This window comes from Psittacula echo, assembly GCF_963264785.1.
Source record: "Psittacula echo genome assembly, chromosome: 1".
In the NCBI taxonomy this organism is placed as follows: Eukaryota; Metazoa; Chordata; class Aves; order Psittaciformes; family Psittacidae; genus Psittacula; species Psittacula echo.
In genome coordinates this window covers 150,099,130-150,115,514 of record NC_137735.1, presented here as the reverse complement: position 1 = coordinate 150,115,514, position 16,385 = coordinate 150,099,130, and the positions used below count along the sequence as shown (strand labels likewise).

Here is a 16,385-nt window from a genome sequence, read left to right as displayed (position 1 = left end):
TAATGGGTTCAAACTTAAACAGGGGAAGTTTAGATTGGATATAAGGAAGAAATTCTTTACTGTGAGGGTGGTGAGGCACTGGAATGGGTTGCCCAGGGAAGTTGTGAGTGCTCCATCCTTGGCGGTGTTCAAGGCCAGGTTGGATGAGGCCTTGGGTGACATGGTTTAGTGTGAGGTGTCCCTGCCCATGGCAGGGGGGTTGGAACTAGATGATCTGAAGGTCCTTTCCAACCCTAACTATTCTATGATTCTATGATTCTATGTGTACCCCATTTGTGCCTATTTAGCCTCATGATTTTGCAGATTTTGGTGTTACCAGAAAAGTCATTACTGATCCACAGTTACTTTCAGGGCTGCACATCCCAGGAGTGTATTTAAGACTTTGAGATTCCCCATAATGCAGAGTTCAGAAAAGTACAAAGGTAAATCTATGAACTACAAGCTGATCTAAGTCAAGATTTCATGAAAAAAAAATGCAATAGTAGAGGTCATCCTTTCCAGGTCAAGGCTAATTACTGAAAAGAATGGGAACAGCCTTGAAGTTGTTAAGGGAAAGGGGATAGACAGAAGATTATGAATGCTTCCTGTGTTCCACAGGAAATGAAAACTTCCTATTTGCCTTTCTTAAGCCTATTTCCTATCAAAACCAAGGGCTATACCATTTAATTGTGTGTATTGGTTAAGAAGGATGGGGACTGTTCTCATGTAATACACATGCATAACTGAACCAAGGTGTTTTTTGTCAAATTCTGACAGAAGGAAGCCAGCTTCCATTCCCAGCATGGATAATGAAGTGCTGATGAAGCAATGTAATTCTAAGGATTTTAATCAGAAACTGTAACTTTTGCCCCTATAAAACTGTGAATAGTGATACTCTGAAACTTATTTATGAAACAAATGTCCTTATTCATCTGGATAACACAAGGCTTCTGACATTCATTCTTACCCTGCGCTGTGTCATTGCTGTACTGTTGTTTTAAATACAATAGAACACTTCGCTGAGTGTGCCAGAATCATGTGTGATGGAGAATTACCAGAAGTTTTTGAAAAATCTAAAAAGCCCCCTTTTTTTAAAGTATTACAAAGACACAGTCACAATTACGGTCTGTGGTAAAGCTCCATGCACCCAAAGGCAAACAAATGGATATTATGATTCTAGACTGTTTGTAAAGGTGAGAGTGGGGTTTTTGTTATGGCCACCTCAAACTCAAGTTCTGTGGCATCAGCTTTGCCACACAGTCTTGCTTAGAGCAAGATCCCTTTCTCCCCACAAAGAAGTAAGGTGACCTGTTGACTTGCCATTGTGGTACCTCTGAGACCTATGGGGACTATAACTGGGCAGTGAGGTGGATCTCCAGGACATTGCTAGTAACACAACAACAACCATATTTGGTTCTGCTTTCCTCCTGTCTTTTCTTGTTTCGGGGAGACCAGAAGTCTGGATCGCAGAGGCAGATGCCAGCAGGTGACATTCCCCAGGTCTTGGATCTCACTGGAGTTACTGTGTTTGTCGGGATATAAATGCCAAACCTAAACCATCCCAAAGAGAACACATTACGAATCTTTGGCAAAAACAGTCTTATTAACAGAGCTTAGATAGAGATTAATTTGTCTTGGCCCCAAGCACAGCTGCAGTCCAGGAGTGTTAATGCACTGTAAACACTTTTAGAGCATGTCAGGCCTCATAAAAACCTTATCTTAGACCACGTTGTAGCTTTAAAGACAATACTCTTCAGTTAAGTAGGACCAAGGTAACACCTTCTATGCATCTGCTGAGATGATTTGTTTTAAAATATTGATGTAATTTTTTTTTGTTTTATTATGTGATATTGCTAAAAACTGTGAGTTTATGGCAAATTTATTCCAATGCAATAAAAATGTGCTTATTTTTCTGCCTACACCCTGAACTAAGAATAAAATGCCTTAAGGGACTATATATATTTAATTGATTTTCTGAATTAAAAACCCCTACAATTAAAATCATAATCCTTGGTGGTCCCACATAATGTTTTGTAGCTGACATTCATACATAATGTAATGTAATCTTGTTTTCTGATGAGACTTCTGCATTTGCTAGGTTTCCTCTCTGGCTAATGAGCGTTTCTGCCTGCCATTGATTTTTCAGATCCATCCAGCTTTCATTTGTTATTTTCTGTCACTGATTATTTTAATAGTGTGCCTTAATGTAGCATATGTTTGGATTCCTGCTCTAGCTTTACCCTATCCATAATTAACAATGTAAAGCTCTTCCTTTATATGCCAACGCTAACGGTTTTAGCTGTGCTTAATTAGCTCCATCTTAGTAGGAAAACAGTGTTGAAGACTTGTGTCTTATCTCCTAATGTTTCAATTTCCCCTTTTGCTAGCAGATAAAAGCTGATGACAATCTTGTGCTACAGGTCTGAGGAACAACCATCTGCAGCTTTATTTTAGAGTGTAAACAGGCAGATTGCTTCCCACTTAACCTGCTACTTCAGTGGACTATTATCTTCAGGCTAATCATAATTACATTCATGTATCTTCAGAGGATGTTAATTACAGAAAGACGCTTTCTTTTTCTTGAATAATGGAACAAGTGCACTGCAAATCTGGAGCACTAAAGGGTGGGAAAAGCATTAAATCACAGGTGGGAATGAAAGAAATGAAAACAAATTTCCAAGGCACCAAAAGGTTGTTTGGGTGACAAAAGGGAATAAAAGGTGGGAATGAAAAGGGCATGTTAAACCTCACTGGCACATGGAGGTGCATCAACCTGGAAGGTAAGAGAAACAGCACAGCTTGTTACACCAACTGAAGGATGTGAGTATGGGCAGAGCAACAACTTGGCCAGAATTGTTGCCAGAGATGTCCTGGAGCAAGGTGGAGTGTGTGCATGGGGCAGCTTTGCTCCTCGTGCACCCGTGAGTGAGGTGGGGTAGCAAAGGGATCGGGGTTTCCCTGTCACTAGTGTTTCTTAGCATGGCACACAGCCCAGGGGTCCAGGAGTCAGGGGTCCAGGAGTCAGGCAGGAACAGAGCATTAACCCACACTGACTGTGCCAGGGATGAATGTCCAGACAGCAAGGATGACTGTATTTTTCAAGCAACGTATATAACACACAGTGTCAGATATTCATTTGACTGAGCAAGTTGAGGTAATGATTTGGGTTGGAAGGGACCTCAAAGCTCATCTGGTTTCAATACCCCTGCCATGGGCAAGGACACCTTCTACTAGACCAGGTTGCTCCAAGTCCCATCCAGCCTGGCCTTGAACGCTGCCAAGGATGGGGCAGCCACAGCTTCTCTGGGCAGCCTGTTCAATAAAGTTTCAATTGCCATTATTTCTGGATCAAGAAGGCATACAGAAATCGGAACTTTATTTGTACTGAAGGCTATATGACAAAGTACTTTTGTACATTTGACAATTAATGTGATCAGGAAGATGGTCAGAGATTAAAAAAAAGATTGAGTGGCAGAAGTTCTTCATCTATGTATGCAGAGGTGCCAGGGTGAGATATAATCCTTCATTCAGGTTTCAAGCGACATTTGATGTGTGACAGATCTGACTCCTTTCTTGTGATCAGAGAAATACATTGCTGTTGTGCTGGATCCTGTCTGTAATGACGGCCAGAGCAGATGTTTTGGGTTTCAAAAAAGCTACAGACAATTAAATTGCTGTGCAAGCCACTGGCAGCACCAGCTTTCAGTAATTCCCCGTCTCCGTGTGGATGTGATGTGATGGGAGTGGAAAGTAAAAGCAGAAACTTAATATGACCCTTGCCACAGACATCTTGGATAAAGCACTCTTGGCTGCTAGACAAACACAGGCCTTCATCCTGCAGAAGCTGATTAGTTTTATACACACAAATAGTCCCACTGTGGCATGAAGCGTGCAGAAGTTTATTGGAGGATGCCCCGAGAAGGGAAGTGGGAGTGCAGCAAGCTGGAGGAATGACTAATAAGTAAAGGGGAGTTAAGCAGAGGGTAGCAGAAGTTCAGCTACTTGGCTGATCCGTTAGGTGGGTGGGTTACAGCTGGAGCATCACATCAGATAAAGCAACAGGAAGACCTGAATGATGGCAGCCACAGGGAAGAAGACCACCAGGAAGTCTGAAAAGTGGAATGATTCTTTAATACCACCTAGGAGGGTGAGAAAGGAAGATACATAATGAGAAAGGAAGATACATAATGTGAGGAACGCAATTGCTCACATGTCTGACTCAGGACTGAATGGGTGTTACTTCTTTATGCTTTTTTTTTTTTGTGATTGTGTTTTGGTTATTTTATAAGTAACCAAGTCCAAAGAGAACATGCTGTGAAGCCCTTGGCAAAGCAGAAGTTACTAGGCCAAAGGAGATTAGGGGGAGAGTTTGCAAATGAGTGAACACAAAGAATGTGTAAACCTAAACATCTGAGGAATTAATATCTGAACAACCACCTTAGGTGAGAGAGGCAGAGTTGCAAATATGAATCAGCGGGCATGCACCACGATCTTTAAAACTCTCTGTTAACAGGCAGGAGGGCCATGAAGAGAGCAAATGAAGAGAAGAAGCCAGAAGAATCCTGCCCAACTTGCCCGTCTGCCGGGGGGGGGGGGGGGGGAGGCTTTTAATGCAGGGTTTCCTGAGCTCCGCAATTTGTGCCCCAGACCATAATCCTGTTTTTGCTGCTCTGAGTACCTGCTCTTTTTAACCTAATGGCTGCAGAATGGCGACTCCATAAACTTGGATGCAAACTGTGATCTTGCCTAAAAAGGCACATCATCTTGGTGGATCCCCAAGAGGCAGGTCTGAGGCTAGTCAACAAAACCCATTTCAGCTTGGCCCTTGCTATGGTGTTTCCTGTCTGGTGGGCAAGACTGCAGCATCCACAGTGCATGGCTTAGCCCTTAGCTAGGCACAGCAAGTCCCAGAACAAGAATGGGTGCCTAACCTTTAGGGGAGAGTCATCGGATGTGTCCATCTGCTGAGCACCCAGCCCTGGGGCCCCTAACAGCAAGCACACTTCTTCTCAGGCACATGCTTACAGTCCTGGGACAAAAAAAGAAGACTCCTTGCATGCAAAGCTTTTACAAATTTGGTCACTGTGACCAAACTTTATTACCCATTTTATGGAACTGTGACAAAAAGTCTAAGAATCAAACAACATGGGGATCACAGAGGCTATTATGTTTATTGTGCTGAACAGACTGTGATAATCCATTAAAGGAACATTTTCAACAAGCAAGCGATTTGAAGTACAATCATAGACAGCAACTCTACACGAAGAACAAAGCGTAAAGTTAGAAGACACTCAAAAGAAAAAGTAAACTGTAGTTAAACATCTTGAAGCGTTTTTTTCTTTTTCCTGCAAACACACCTCTCTTGCAGAAATGGTAAAGAGTTAAATGTCCAGTCTTAGTTAGCAGTGACCACTGACAGCAAAGAACAGTCGTATAAAATTTATCTCCCACAAAAATAAACTATATATATAAAAAATTTTATGATGTTCTCACTGATTCAATGGCCACATGCAATTTTTCAGTCTGAAAAAAATGAGGTATAGTAGGCCCTAAGAGGTAGTAATGTGTTTTGATTGTACTACAATATAGAGAAAATACAAGATTCAGTTCATCAGAGTGGTAAGTCTCTCAGAGGTTGAAGTGTGACACACACCCAGCCATTATTTGTGTCATCCACTGAATACTGTGGTTTTAAAAAATGCAAAAATAAAACCCCAAAAGGGACTTGCTTAAGGCTTGATTTGATGCCCTTTGAAGTCAGCAGAATTCCTTCTACTACCTTCAAGTGACACTGGATTTGGCCTGTTAGAGCTACCGTATAGCTAGGATTATTTCTCTTTCACTCGGTATTAATGTGTCTAGTTGTAATACTCTGATCAGCTGTTTCTCAGCGATTTCCGCCACTGAACCCTCTGTGGGCTTTCAAGGAGGTCCGTATTTCTTGACACTGCCTCTGGGAAGAAGCCAGTAAGTAGTTATCTTTAACTGCATTTGGCTTGGTACTAAAGCCATACTATCAGACGCCTTCCTGAGAAACTACCCCTGGCCCAGTTATTAATACAATGGTAAAAAGTACTGACTAGGAAAGAGAGGAAGAAGAGAAATAAAACAGAACTAGAGAAAGCAAAATAGGAGGAGAGAAAGAGAAGGAACAACAAAAGTGAGAGAGAGAAGAATAAAAAAACCTCTACATAAGAAGCATTTAAAATAAATCTGGCTGAAACATATTACAAAATCACATTTGTGTAAAATACATGAAAATACTTGTCAAGTATTTTCTTACAATCTACTAATTTCTTTTTTTTTAAAACACATATTTGTGATTGCATTATGCAAAAGCTGAGCTTGTTGCTTCCCACCTACAAAGCTTCAAGTTTCTTTGAAGGTTTTTTTTTTTGTTCTTTTTTTTTTTTTTTAATACGAAAGTAATTTAAAATGTGTTCATTTTCCACAAGTTATTTTACAAAAATAGTTTTCAATTAGGGATTAGTTGCAGTCCTAACTGTTTCAAACGTCTCAAAACTAATGCTGAAAGTAACAAGTTCATTCTATTTAAAGTCTGGAGGTAGGTCTTTGTCAATCAATTAGTCCATTTCTTTAAACAATTCGTTTGAGGTACAAACTTGGACAGTAATATTTAAACATTACAGCTAAATTTTTTTTCTATGTCATGTAGTGTCATTGAAGAAAATTATCCTCACAAACCTATCAGCAATTCAGTACAAAAATATATTCAAGTTAACAGTACATTACACAGAAGTCTAGCAGAGAATAGGGTAAGTACATTAAAAAAACTCCAACAAAACAAAACAAAAAACAAACCAAGAGAAAGAAAAATACATAGTCATGCCAAAACACAATGAAGATATTGCTTCCTTAACTGCAATTAAGTGTGGAAGTAGAAACAAGGGGAAAATGCAGATACTCGTGATTATCTACCCAGTAAAAATTTCCTGCATTGAATGTGTATAGCAGCATGTATTTATCAGTCTGTTGAGTTATTTGTAAAAATCAGAGGTAGCACTGAATAGTGGAGTAATATTGCATCTGGTGCTAAAAGTGCTGCTTTGAATGAAAAGATGGAAAAATGTCACTGGCACTGAGGTGCTCAGTGAACCATCCTATGTCAAAATACATTGCTTAAAGTAATGCACGAGCTTAGCTGAGGTACGTGGTGTTTGTTCTTACATCAGGACTGACAAGTACTGAGGAGAGATGCAATTCTTTTGAAATACTGGTATGGGGCGAGTGGAATTAGGCAAAACTAAGCAAAACATCTGGATTATTTTTGTTAGGACAAATTCACGGTTAATTTTGAGGTACCTTTCTGTATGTTTTAAAACACTTTTCTCAATAAAGACTTAGTCATTAATGGCATAAGGTGTTTGGTGTCAGTCATTTTTGTTTCCATAGAAAATGCCTGGATCTACAGAAAGCCAATTCTGGTTTCCTATCATCCAGAAGATGAGGGCTGTTCATTTTGTTTACTACTACTTCCGCTGATATGTTTGTATCTATTACTATACAACGTATCTTTGTCTTTCTTCCCTTTTGCAAAATGAAAGTACCTTTTTGGTGTTGATTTCTTTCTTCCGCTTACCAGCTGAATGAAGTGAAAGATCAGCTTTCAGTTTTTTTCCTGAAATAACAGTAAGTCTTAAAAAAAAAAATAAAATAAAAAATCAAGTACAAGTCTACAAGAAGGTTACAAGAGAAAAAGAGTAGTATCTATTCCCTATCTTTGGTGTTCTAAACCAGGGAGTTCACTAAGTAGAGAGTGGGTTCCTGGAAGAGTTGCAAGGCTTTAGTGTTACACACACAGCCTTTCCTATTTCAATGCCCATTATAATGACTATGTTACAAGTTAATTGTTTATATGCAGTGCAGTGAATGACATAAACCTGATTTGGAGCAATTTTTGACCCACTCACCATTACTTAGCAGCTCAAATGAACTATTAGTAGGTTAAGAGAAAAGAAAACAGTAATTAAAAGTTGCATCGTTAATCTGTGTCCCCTTTGTGTTACAGCAGTTTTTCACTAAACCTGGGACTGTGAAGGGATTACAAAAAAGATGATTAGTCAAATCCTTTTTAAGGTTATGCAATTCCCCGCCCCCCCCCCCAGGCAAAAGTGGAAAGACCATGGCAATAGAAAATAAGTGGTCAAGGCAGTGTCTTCTCCCTTCAAAAGACCCAACTGCTGATGAGGTAGAAATTGCATGGTGCGGTCTCCTAGTCTTCCTCTGCAGACTCTTGTGAGGACGTTTCTTCAGTCTCTTCCTAGAATACACAAACAGGAAAAATAAATGCTGTGGCAACTGTGTGTCTTATGCTGCTGACAACTACCTCCTGAGCTAACAAAATGCCCTCTACAGCTGCTGTGACATCTCAAGAAGCCACCTTGGGAAGGAGGTGTAGGTCCTCTACTCTCTGATCCCCTCACTTTTCCCTACCAGGCTTTTCACCTACCCCAGGGGGTGCGAAGAAAAGGTTATCTGTGCCATGCTCCGTCAAGGGCCTCTTATGGCCAGAAGACATCAACAGCTAGAAAATGGAAAGCATTTTGAGCAGGTAAGCTAAGGCTCTGGGAAGCTTTCTCCTCCCTGTAGGCTGTTCTCCTCTGCCCTAGTGCTGCCTTCATGTTTGCCTTCAGCAGGCCTGACCAAACGCGACGCTCTTATGCTGCTTATTTAACAAATGTGCAGTACCTTTCAGGACACGGGTGGTAAACCGGGGGCAACAAACATTTCTAATGAAAGGGGCTGTCAGTGAAAAGTTGTTTTTTATCATTGCCTAAGACAGCACGTGAAAAAGATCTAGGAAGAAGAGGAATTTACCCCCTCAGCCAACTGAGACCTTTGAAGAATGACCAGCTTAAAACAGCTTATAACAGTCTTCATACTTTAATAGATTTGATTTTCCACATGGCTTCATTTTGTCTGGGTGGCTAACTGACACAATTTATAACTCTCTTCCTTTCCCAGGCCACTACAGTACACCATTCAGCAAAGCATGCCTTAAAGCTTGCCTGCGTTATATGACCAAACTTCCATTCATTAGTGTTTGAAACACCTCAGCTGTGAAGGGCTCCTAAATGCTACCATGTGTGACACTACTGCAGAGGCGCAGCATCAAGGAAAAACACTGGGCTTTAATCATAGGCCACTGCTCACTGCAATCCCCTTTCAAAAGGTTTTAACCTCCCCCCCGCCACCTCCCCACAAAAAAAGACTGAAAAAAGCTGTAAATCCAGGAAATAAACATAAGCATAAATGAATAGATGACAGCTTAAAAAATATAACCATAGCGGCATCAAGCCATGAGATTTCACACTGGTTTTGTTTAGTCTGCTTTGGGTTATGTGGGAAATCTGAAAAGCATGAAGCGAACGGTCCCCCCTCCCCCTTCAAACCCCTACTCCCTGCTAAAGCTTGGGCCTCAGATATTTAAGCCAGTAGGTTTATACCTCTTGACTAGGAAACAGTCCATGACGCTGGGGTACCCTCTCAAGCACCAGGCACAAAGAAAGATGTAGCATGATCAAAGCCATGGACAGAGGAAAGAGAGCAAAGTCAAATGTCAGCTGCCCTCTGACCCTGAATTTTCAATTAATATTTAGATTCCAGAAGACACTGATCTATCATGCAGATGAACAATTTCTTCCTCACAACTTATGGCCACTTGTGGCAGTGTTATAATCACAGTGCTGCTATAGAAATGATCCCCAGCTCACAAAATGAACAAGCAAATTTTACTCCATCCCTGGCAGCACTGGGGGACCTGAGCTCACACTCCATCGAATCCCATTAACGCGTAAAGGATTTTCCCTGCTTATCTTCCTCCCAGAACGGGGACTGTGACTGTTACAACATGTAAGTCAAGAAGAAAAATGGTATGCACAGGCATCTAATGAAGGGCTAATTTGGGTTGCCTGTGGAGAGACAGCGCAAAGCATGTTGGTTTGAGCCTTGGTAATTCAGAACTCAGGATGATCATGGCAAACACTGGCTTTGCCTCCAAGCCAAGTATTTCAGTTAAAAATTACAACAGTGGGTTCTGTGCTCTTAACATAATACAGGTAGACATGGTTTGGTATTTGATGATGACCACATGCTTAATTCCTCACAGCAACTCAGTCAGCCCTGAGCCTCTCCTCATTGCTTCCCAAGATGGCAAGTGTATACGTGAGTGTGGAGCAGCAGCTGTTTTATGCTTGGCTTGTCAGGAGACTACTGAAACCTGATGGACTCATTGGACTCATTTTCCATGAAGGTAGACTTCCGATCACAGCATAAAGAAGGATGGGGGAGAGGCAAAGTATCTGGAAGGACTTACTTCAGAGCCCAGCCAGGGTGGCCACAGAGAGCTATTTTAGTTAAAGAGTTGCCTACTCGAGTGATTTTTACTGTCAACCTCACAATATTTCTTTTACTTATAGTCCCTGCTCCATTGACCATGAAAATTAATGAGAAGCTCTTCCTTCATGTATATATATATATATGTTCATGTAATGAAGGACGAGTTTCTCTCATCTGCATATTTACATGCAAATGTGTGTACCTGTAGTACCTGGAAGGATGAGAAATGAATAATCAAGCTAACCTCCCCCAAATATATGTAATACTTATTAAATTACTTATTTAATAATTATTAAATAATGAACTAATTATTAAAAATATTTGATACCAAAAGACTTTGAATTCACATCAGTCCTGGGAAAGACTTTTTTTAATGAAGAAAAGCTGGCAAAGGGATCATCAGATTGTTGTGCAGCAAAAAGAAAACTTTCCTTCATCAAGTTCATTCCTTGCAAAAGCCTAGGATAGCTTAGTTACAGACGGGTGGTTTTAAGCCAACCTATCATGTAAGTCCCTTGTCAAGGCACAGATGGAGACATGATTGCTGCTCTGAAGGGCTTACAATTCAAACAAAGGGATAATACAAATCAGACATATATGCATGAAGGGACCCAAAGGAAGAAGCAAGTAGAGATTCTGAAAGAGAAAATGCAAATGTGTAAGACCAGAACAGAGAGGGAATTTTTGCATTTGTGAAAAACTGGTTGCAAATATCAGAAGATCGTGCAGCTGTGATCCTTAACCCCTCCTATGCCTCTACAGCACCCACAAGCACACGTCTCCCCAAAAGAGGGAGGGGGGCAGGCGTTTTGAACTGTGCATCCCTTTGTTGCAAACCAGCTCTGTGCTGAGTCATTTCAGCCAGAGATTCATTGAAGTGCATTGCTTGGCATGTCAGGGAACTGGGCACCCCAGGGAAAGGATGTTTTACCATCAGTTAGCACCCTCCAGGCACTTGCAGCTCCTCACAGACCCACCAAAGTCGATGGCCTAGCCATGTATTATAGGATCAGTCCCTGGGCCAAAAGCGAAACACTTTGTAAGTTGCAAAAGTGCTTCTGATCAAGTTGAAGAGAAGGGCAAAACCCAAGAAGGAAAGCACGTTCATTAGAGCAGACATCAGAAATCCAAGTCATTCAGTCACAGCATGATAGCCACGCAGAGCATAAATTCAGCACCATCATTGCCACAAGAAATGCTCAGCCAAGAAGCAAAGGTTTCACGTTGCACGGCAGCCTTAAGTCAGGTTGTTCTCACTTTTTAGGTGCATTCACTGTAGTTGTGGAGACAGAATGGTGACATGTGTTAATTGAGCGTAAATGTTCATTGACCCAGTTTTGCCTTGAACTGCTACTCCCCTGGTTATTTGTTTTCTGCTCCAGCAAGCTGGGGAGCAGCTGGGCTATTGACTGCAAAGAGAAACCTGAGAAAGCTTCAGACCAGGTCAAATCTGGCTAACAGGGAAGCCACAGCCAAGCAGAGCTCAGGTAAATAGGACAAGCACCTGAAGGGCAAGGTAAATACTTCCATGCACAACTCAGGCTTTACTCCTTGCTGCTAAGACAATATCTCAGGTAGTTCCCTGTGCATCTGTGTGCCCCACATACGTGTATCCTCAGGGGCTGATTGGCATGAGAATGTGCTGCAGAAGCAGCTTTACTTGGCTCCATGCATGCTTATCACAGAGTGATATTGCAAGACAAGCTGCAAGCTGTAAGACAAACACCCTGAGCTGTTTCCTCCCTTAATTGCTGGAAGTGCCCTACCGAGCAGGGAGTGATGGGGAGTTGCTGTCTCTCCCACAAAAAGAGCACCAAGAAGACTTTCTCCAAAGCTCCTATGTGCACAAATGTTTAACAGGTATTTTCTTGAGGGATATCGCTGGCAAGCGTCTGGCAGACGTGGACACCAGACTGGGACCCTCATGCCTGACTGATGTTGGGCCCAGAAGAAGATAAAGGGCAAATGCTTCACAATGGCTCAAAGCAGGTATTTGCTCTCTGAAGGGCTACTCTGCAGGGGGGCTAGCGCCACAGTTGTTGGCCCCGATTTAACAGTGGTGAAGGTAACAAAAAGGAAGGAGGCAGGACAGCAGGCTTCAGTCACAAATGCTATTTGCAGTCAGCATGTCTATTTCAACTTGCCCAGCACATGATTTCATAAAATGCCATCCTTGGTGGGATCTGGTTGCCTGAAGATAGGAGCCCAGGACTGCTTTAGATGCCCTGGGTATCTCATCTGGTATCTAGCAACCACGCCAGAAGGGTCCTGGTCTTCTGTGTCATGCCTGCCTGCCTTGTGTGGATGTCTTTGATCCCCTGGGACACCTAAAAGGGCACAGACCAGCAGTGTTGAAATGTGTGACCCCACTAACCTTCTCCAGAGTGACAATGATCCCTGCTTTTCAATATTCCCCACTGTGGGAAACAAACCAGAGTATGCTGCAGGAACATGTGAAGCGCTAACCACTACCATGTGCATCTCATTCCTAAAGCTCAGAGAAGAGCATCCCCCACCTGCAGAGGGCAACTGTTCGGCATTTTTGTAAAAATGTTTGTTCTGTTCTAATACCCTGGGGCAAAGCTCCTTTATGGCTATTTCAAGGTTAATTGTCTTTGCCTCACAAAGCTCACTGACAATTCAGCTGGCGATTCATTTTTTTCACCTTCTGCTCATGAATTTCTGAACTGTGGATTTAAAAAAACTAGAACCAATTTTTTGAGATGAACCGCAGGATCACAGTAATACTACATATGGAGCCTCTGAGTTTGTCAGAGCTTTTATTTTATAGCAAAGTATTAGCTATTGGCACAGATTTTGCTGGCTGCTTTCTAAGCCCAAGAGGGTATGCTTGAATAGATATGTCAAAAAGAACTGCTGACAAGAGCAACTTGCAAACTGTGGACCATTGTCTGTTGTTAACTTGTCTGAAATCCCCTGGCATGCAAGCTAATATTTTCAGAGGAGTCCCTGAAGGCAGTGGCTCCTATTGCAGATGCAGGGAGCCGGGCTGCGCCCAGCTGAGACACAATGCCAACACACCAAACTGCTTTAGAAATTCTTACAACACTAACAGACACCCAGTAGGTTTGCTCTGTGTGAAGCTTAGGGTAGGGATCTGCTGCTTCGAGCTACTTCATTCTGCAAAGCACACTGACAAGCTCGGTGACAGCTGTCACTCAGCAGTAAGGCAAAGTTTAACTCCAGAACCTGGATTTAGAGCTCAAATTGATGCACTTCACACATCACAATAAACAGATTTATTGGGGCAGAAGAGATCACCATGGCCATATACAGAATGGCCACACAATTCTTACTGCTGGATTAAAGCATGTTTTTAAGAAAGGCACCTAAGGAAATTATTTCAATACAGAAACTCTGCATCCCAATACATACGCATAAACCAGCCCACAGGCAAGAAATTTCCGTCACTGTAAGAAGGAGCACAACTTTTCTAGCTTGGTGACTAAAAGCACAGCTAAAAACTCTGCCTACAGAGCAGTTCTGGAGCCTCACTGCCCTCTCCCAGCACTGCTCCTGCAGTCCTTGACTAAGACATGGGACAGCCCTGTGGCAGTGACCAGGCAGGTCTCCCCAAGGAAGCAAAACTCAGTACTTAAATGACATTAAACAGAGGGACAAAGAGAGATGGCAACTGATGGGAAAGTTTTGGGTTGAGATTTAAGGAGTGGAAACCAACATTTTACTTTAAATGTGTAAATTCCTATGGACTTAGCCTCTAATGGCCCACCTTGTCATGTAAGGATGTTAGCCTTTGAAAGACTACAGACTTGGCCATAGTGTGAGTCCAGTATTTGAACATCAGCAAGGAGCCTTGCTGAGCTGCTGCTTAACATTCCCAGTGCCCAAGTGCATAACGCTGGGCACATGCAGAGCTGCCTGCTGCTGTTAGGAGCAGTCTAAGGGTTGGCAACTGCCTTAAAGATCATTTTGACTTGTAGATGTCATCAAAGTTTCCACGCTCAAGAAGGCAATGCACAACAGACAGCAAGGATAAGACTTTGAATGTTCACATACAAAATAGCACTGGTTTGGAAACTCACAGGCAGACTTGTTTTGAAATCCTCATGATCTCTGATTTGAACCTGGTACTTCAATCAGTGTTTTCTACTTTCTACAAAGCAACTTACACCCACCCAGCTGTTGTGTGTGGAGGATACATCTTTATTCTGTTGAAGTCACTCCACTTTTATATAAATAATCAAATATTTTGTGAGGGATGGAAAAGGAGCAGAGAACAACAAAGCAAAGCACTGATGCTGTCCTGCAGGTGACCAGCATGTGGCTTCTAAGCTGCATGTTTAATAAGCAAGTTAAGAGTGTCCTCTCCTTTTGCTGCAGGAACAATAATGCTTGATTAGCAAAAAGGCTGCTCATAGGGATTACTGGATGATCCACATCCCCAGCTGTTGGAGGAAGTGAATTAGCTGGGGCAGTGTGATTCGAAGATTCGTGGTTTAACCAGGACAGGCAGTCAGAGTGAAGTTGCTGGGACTCAGCTGTTGCTGAGCATGACAAAGGCCAACAACAGTGGGCAAGGTGGGAGATCCAGGAACCACTCCTACAAAGCCCCTTCTTCTGTTGTAGGAAGTGTCTCGCAAGGCTTTGATAAATTACAGTCCTCGAGTAACAGGTTCAGATAACTGGAGGGGACTAGGACAGTGCTCAGGAGGATCCCTACAGGACAGGACAAGACAGGACAGGACATTCCTCTTTAAATACAGATTCAGATCTCTCTTTCCTGTTAGATTAAGGGGGATTCAAAAACATTTCTCTATCTCCTAGCTTATCTCCCACTAGGAGAACTATTTGATATAATGGAGTGATAACAAGTCTCCCTGGTTACTCTGAGAGAAAAGGCTTATCTGACACAGGACTTTTAAAGCCAGGAGTTCTCACATTGAGAACTTCCTGAGAGGGGAATTAGACTGGCTGACTTTTAGATACCTTAAAAAGTACCTGCCTTGGGCTCTGCTTTTCAATGTCTGTTACAGATGGGCATGAATGAACCTCAACTCCAGGTGCCCAACTTTGCCACGTATTTTAGAGCAGCCCTGAGGTTAACTCAGCAATGAGGCTTCTGCAAGGCAGCAGGTCACTCAGCGCTGAAGCCTGTGCTGCTGAAGCCTTTTGAAATTGAGACTCAGCTGTCTAAATTACGTCAGGCCAGATTTCTTAAACACATTTTGGCATCTGAGTACAGCAAGTGCCTTTTTGACCTAAGTAGGTCAAAACACTTTGAAAAAATCTGTTCCCCATGTGATTAAAACGAGACTAAAAATCCCCAGCAAAATCTCAGCACTAGTCGGAAGAATTTTGCAGGAAGCACCATTTAAAGTCTGCAAAGCATGGACCTGAAGTGAAAATGGTGCTTGAAGCAATCACGGGTGCTGTGCTAACACTGACAGAGCTGTATTTTGTCTTGGAGAGCTTCAACCCTACAAGATGTAAACAGTTCTGGTGGGAAGGAAATAAAATATTAACGAAAAGAAGGCAGCAGTGCTATTAGAAACATATACAACTGAGCTGGACTAACCCCAACTTTGAGAAGCTGCTCTTACAAACCTCTTGTAGAGCTGTAAACTGGAGGAGTGGTAAACTGCTCGCACACCACACTTCAGAGCCAATATCCAGGCTGGAGCATAAGGCAAGCAGAGGCTCTAATAATAGTCTCTAATCACTAATACACATGACCATAATTAGGTGAAAGAGCAAAAAAAAAAGAGTGGATGTCAATCTTTAAAAATCCTTAGCCTTGCGCAGTTCACTGAAACGCTGTGGGTCACTGCATCAGCTCTGCCTTCTTGTGGCAGTGGAGGCAGCAAAGCCCAAAAGGATCCTGGAGCCCACACAGGTAAGCCTGAGGGAGTCTGCTTTCCTCCTGAGCCCCTGTGGTACTTGACAGTGCCAATTTGTGTGCGTATTTTATGTTGAGCAGCAGAAGGAGGACCACGGTGAAGGTCTCCCAAGAATGAAGCAGGGAAAGGAACACTAGTGCAGACTTTGAAATGGAGATCAAACCCCCA

At 42.3% G+C, this 16,385-nt stretch overlaps 1 protein-coding gene across 1 annotated transcript in view; it reads right to left on the bottom strand.

The window, feature by feature from the left end:
• Nucleotides 1–8,212: 8,212 nt before the first annotated feature.
• Nucleotides 8,213–16,385, bottom strand: part of HMGA2 (high mobility group AT-hook 2) — a gene marked incomplete at both ends in the record, with an annotated part of 116,638 nt that continues 108,465 nt past the window's right edge. Inside the window, one exon of the mRNA XM_080636927.1 lies at nt 8,213–8,260. Coding sequence (XP_080493053.1) covers nt 8,213–8,260 — 48 coding nt within the window. The remainder of the gene's footprint in view (nt 8,261–16,385) is intronic.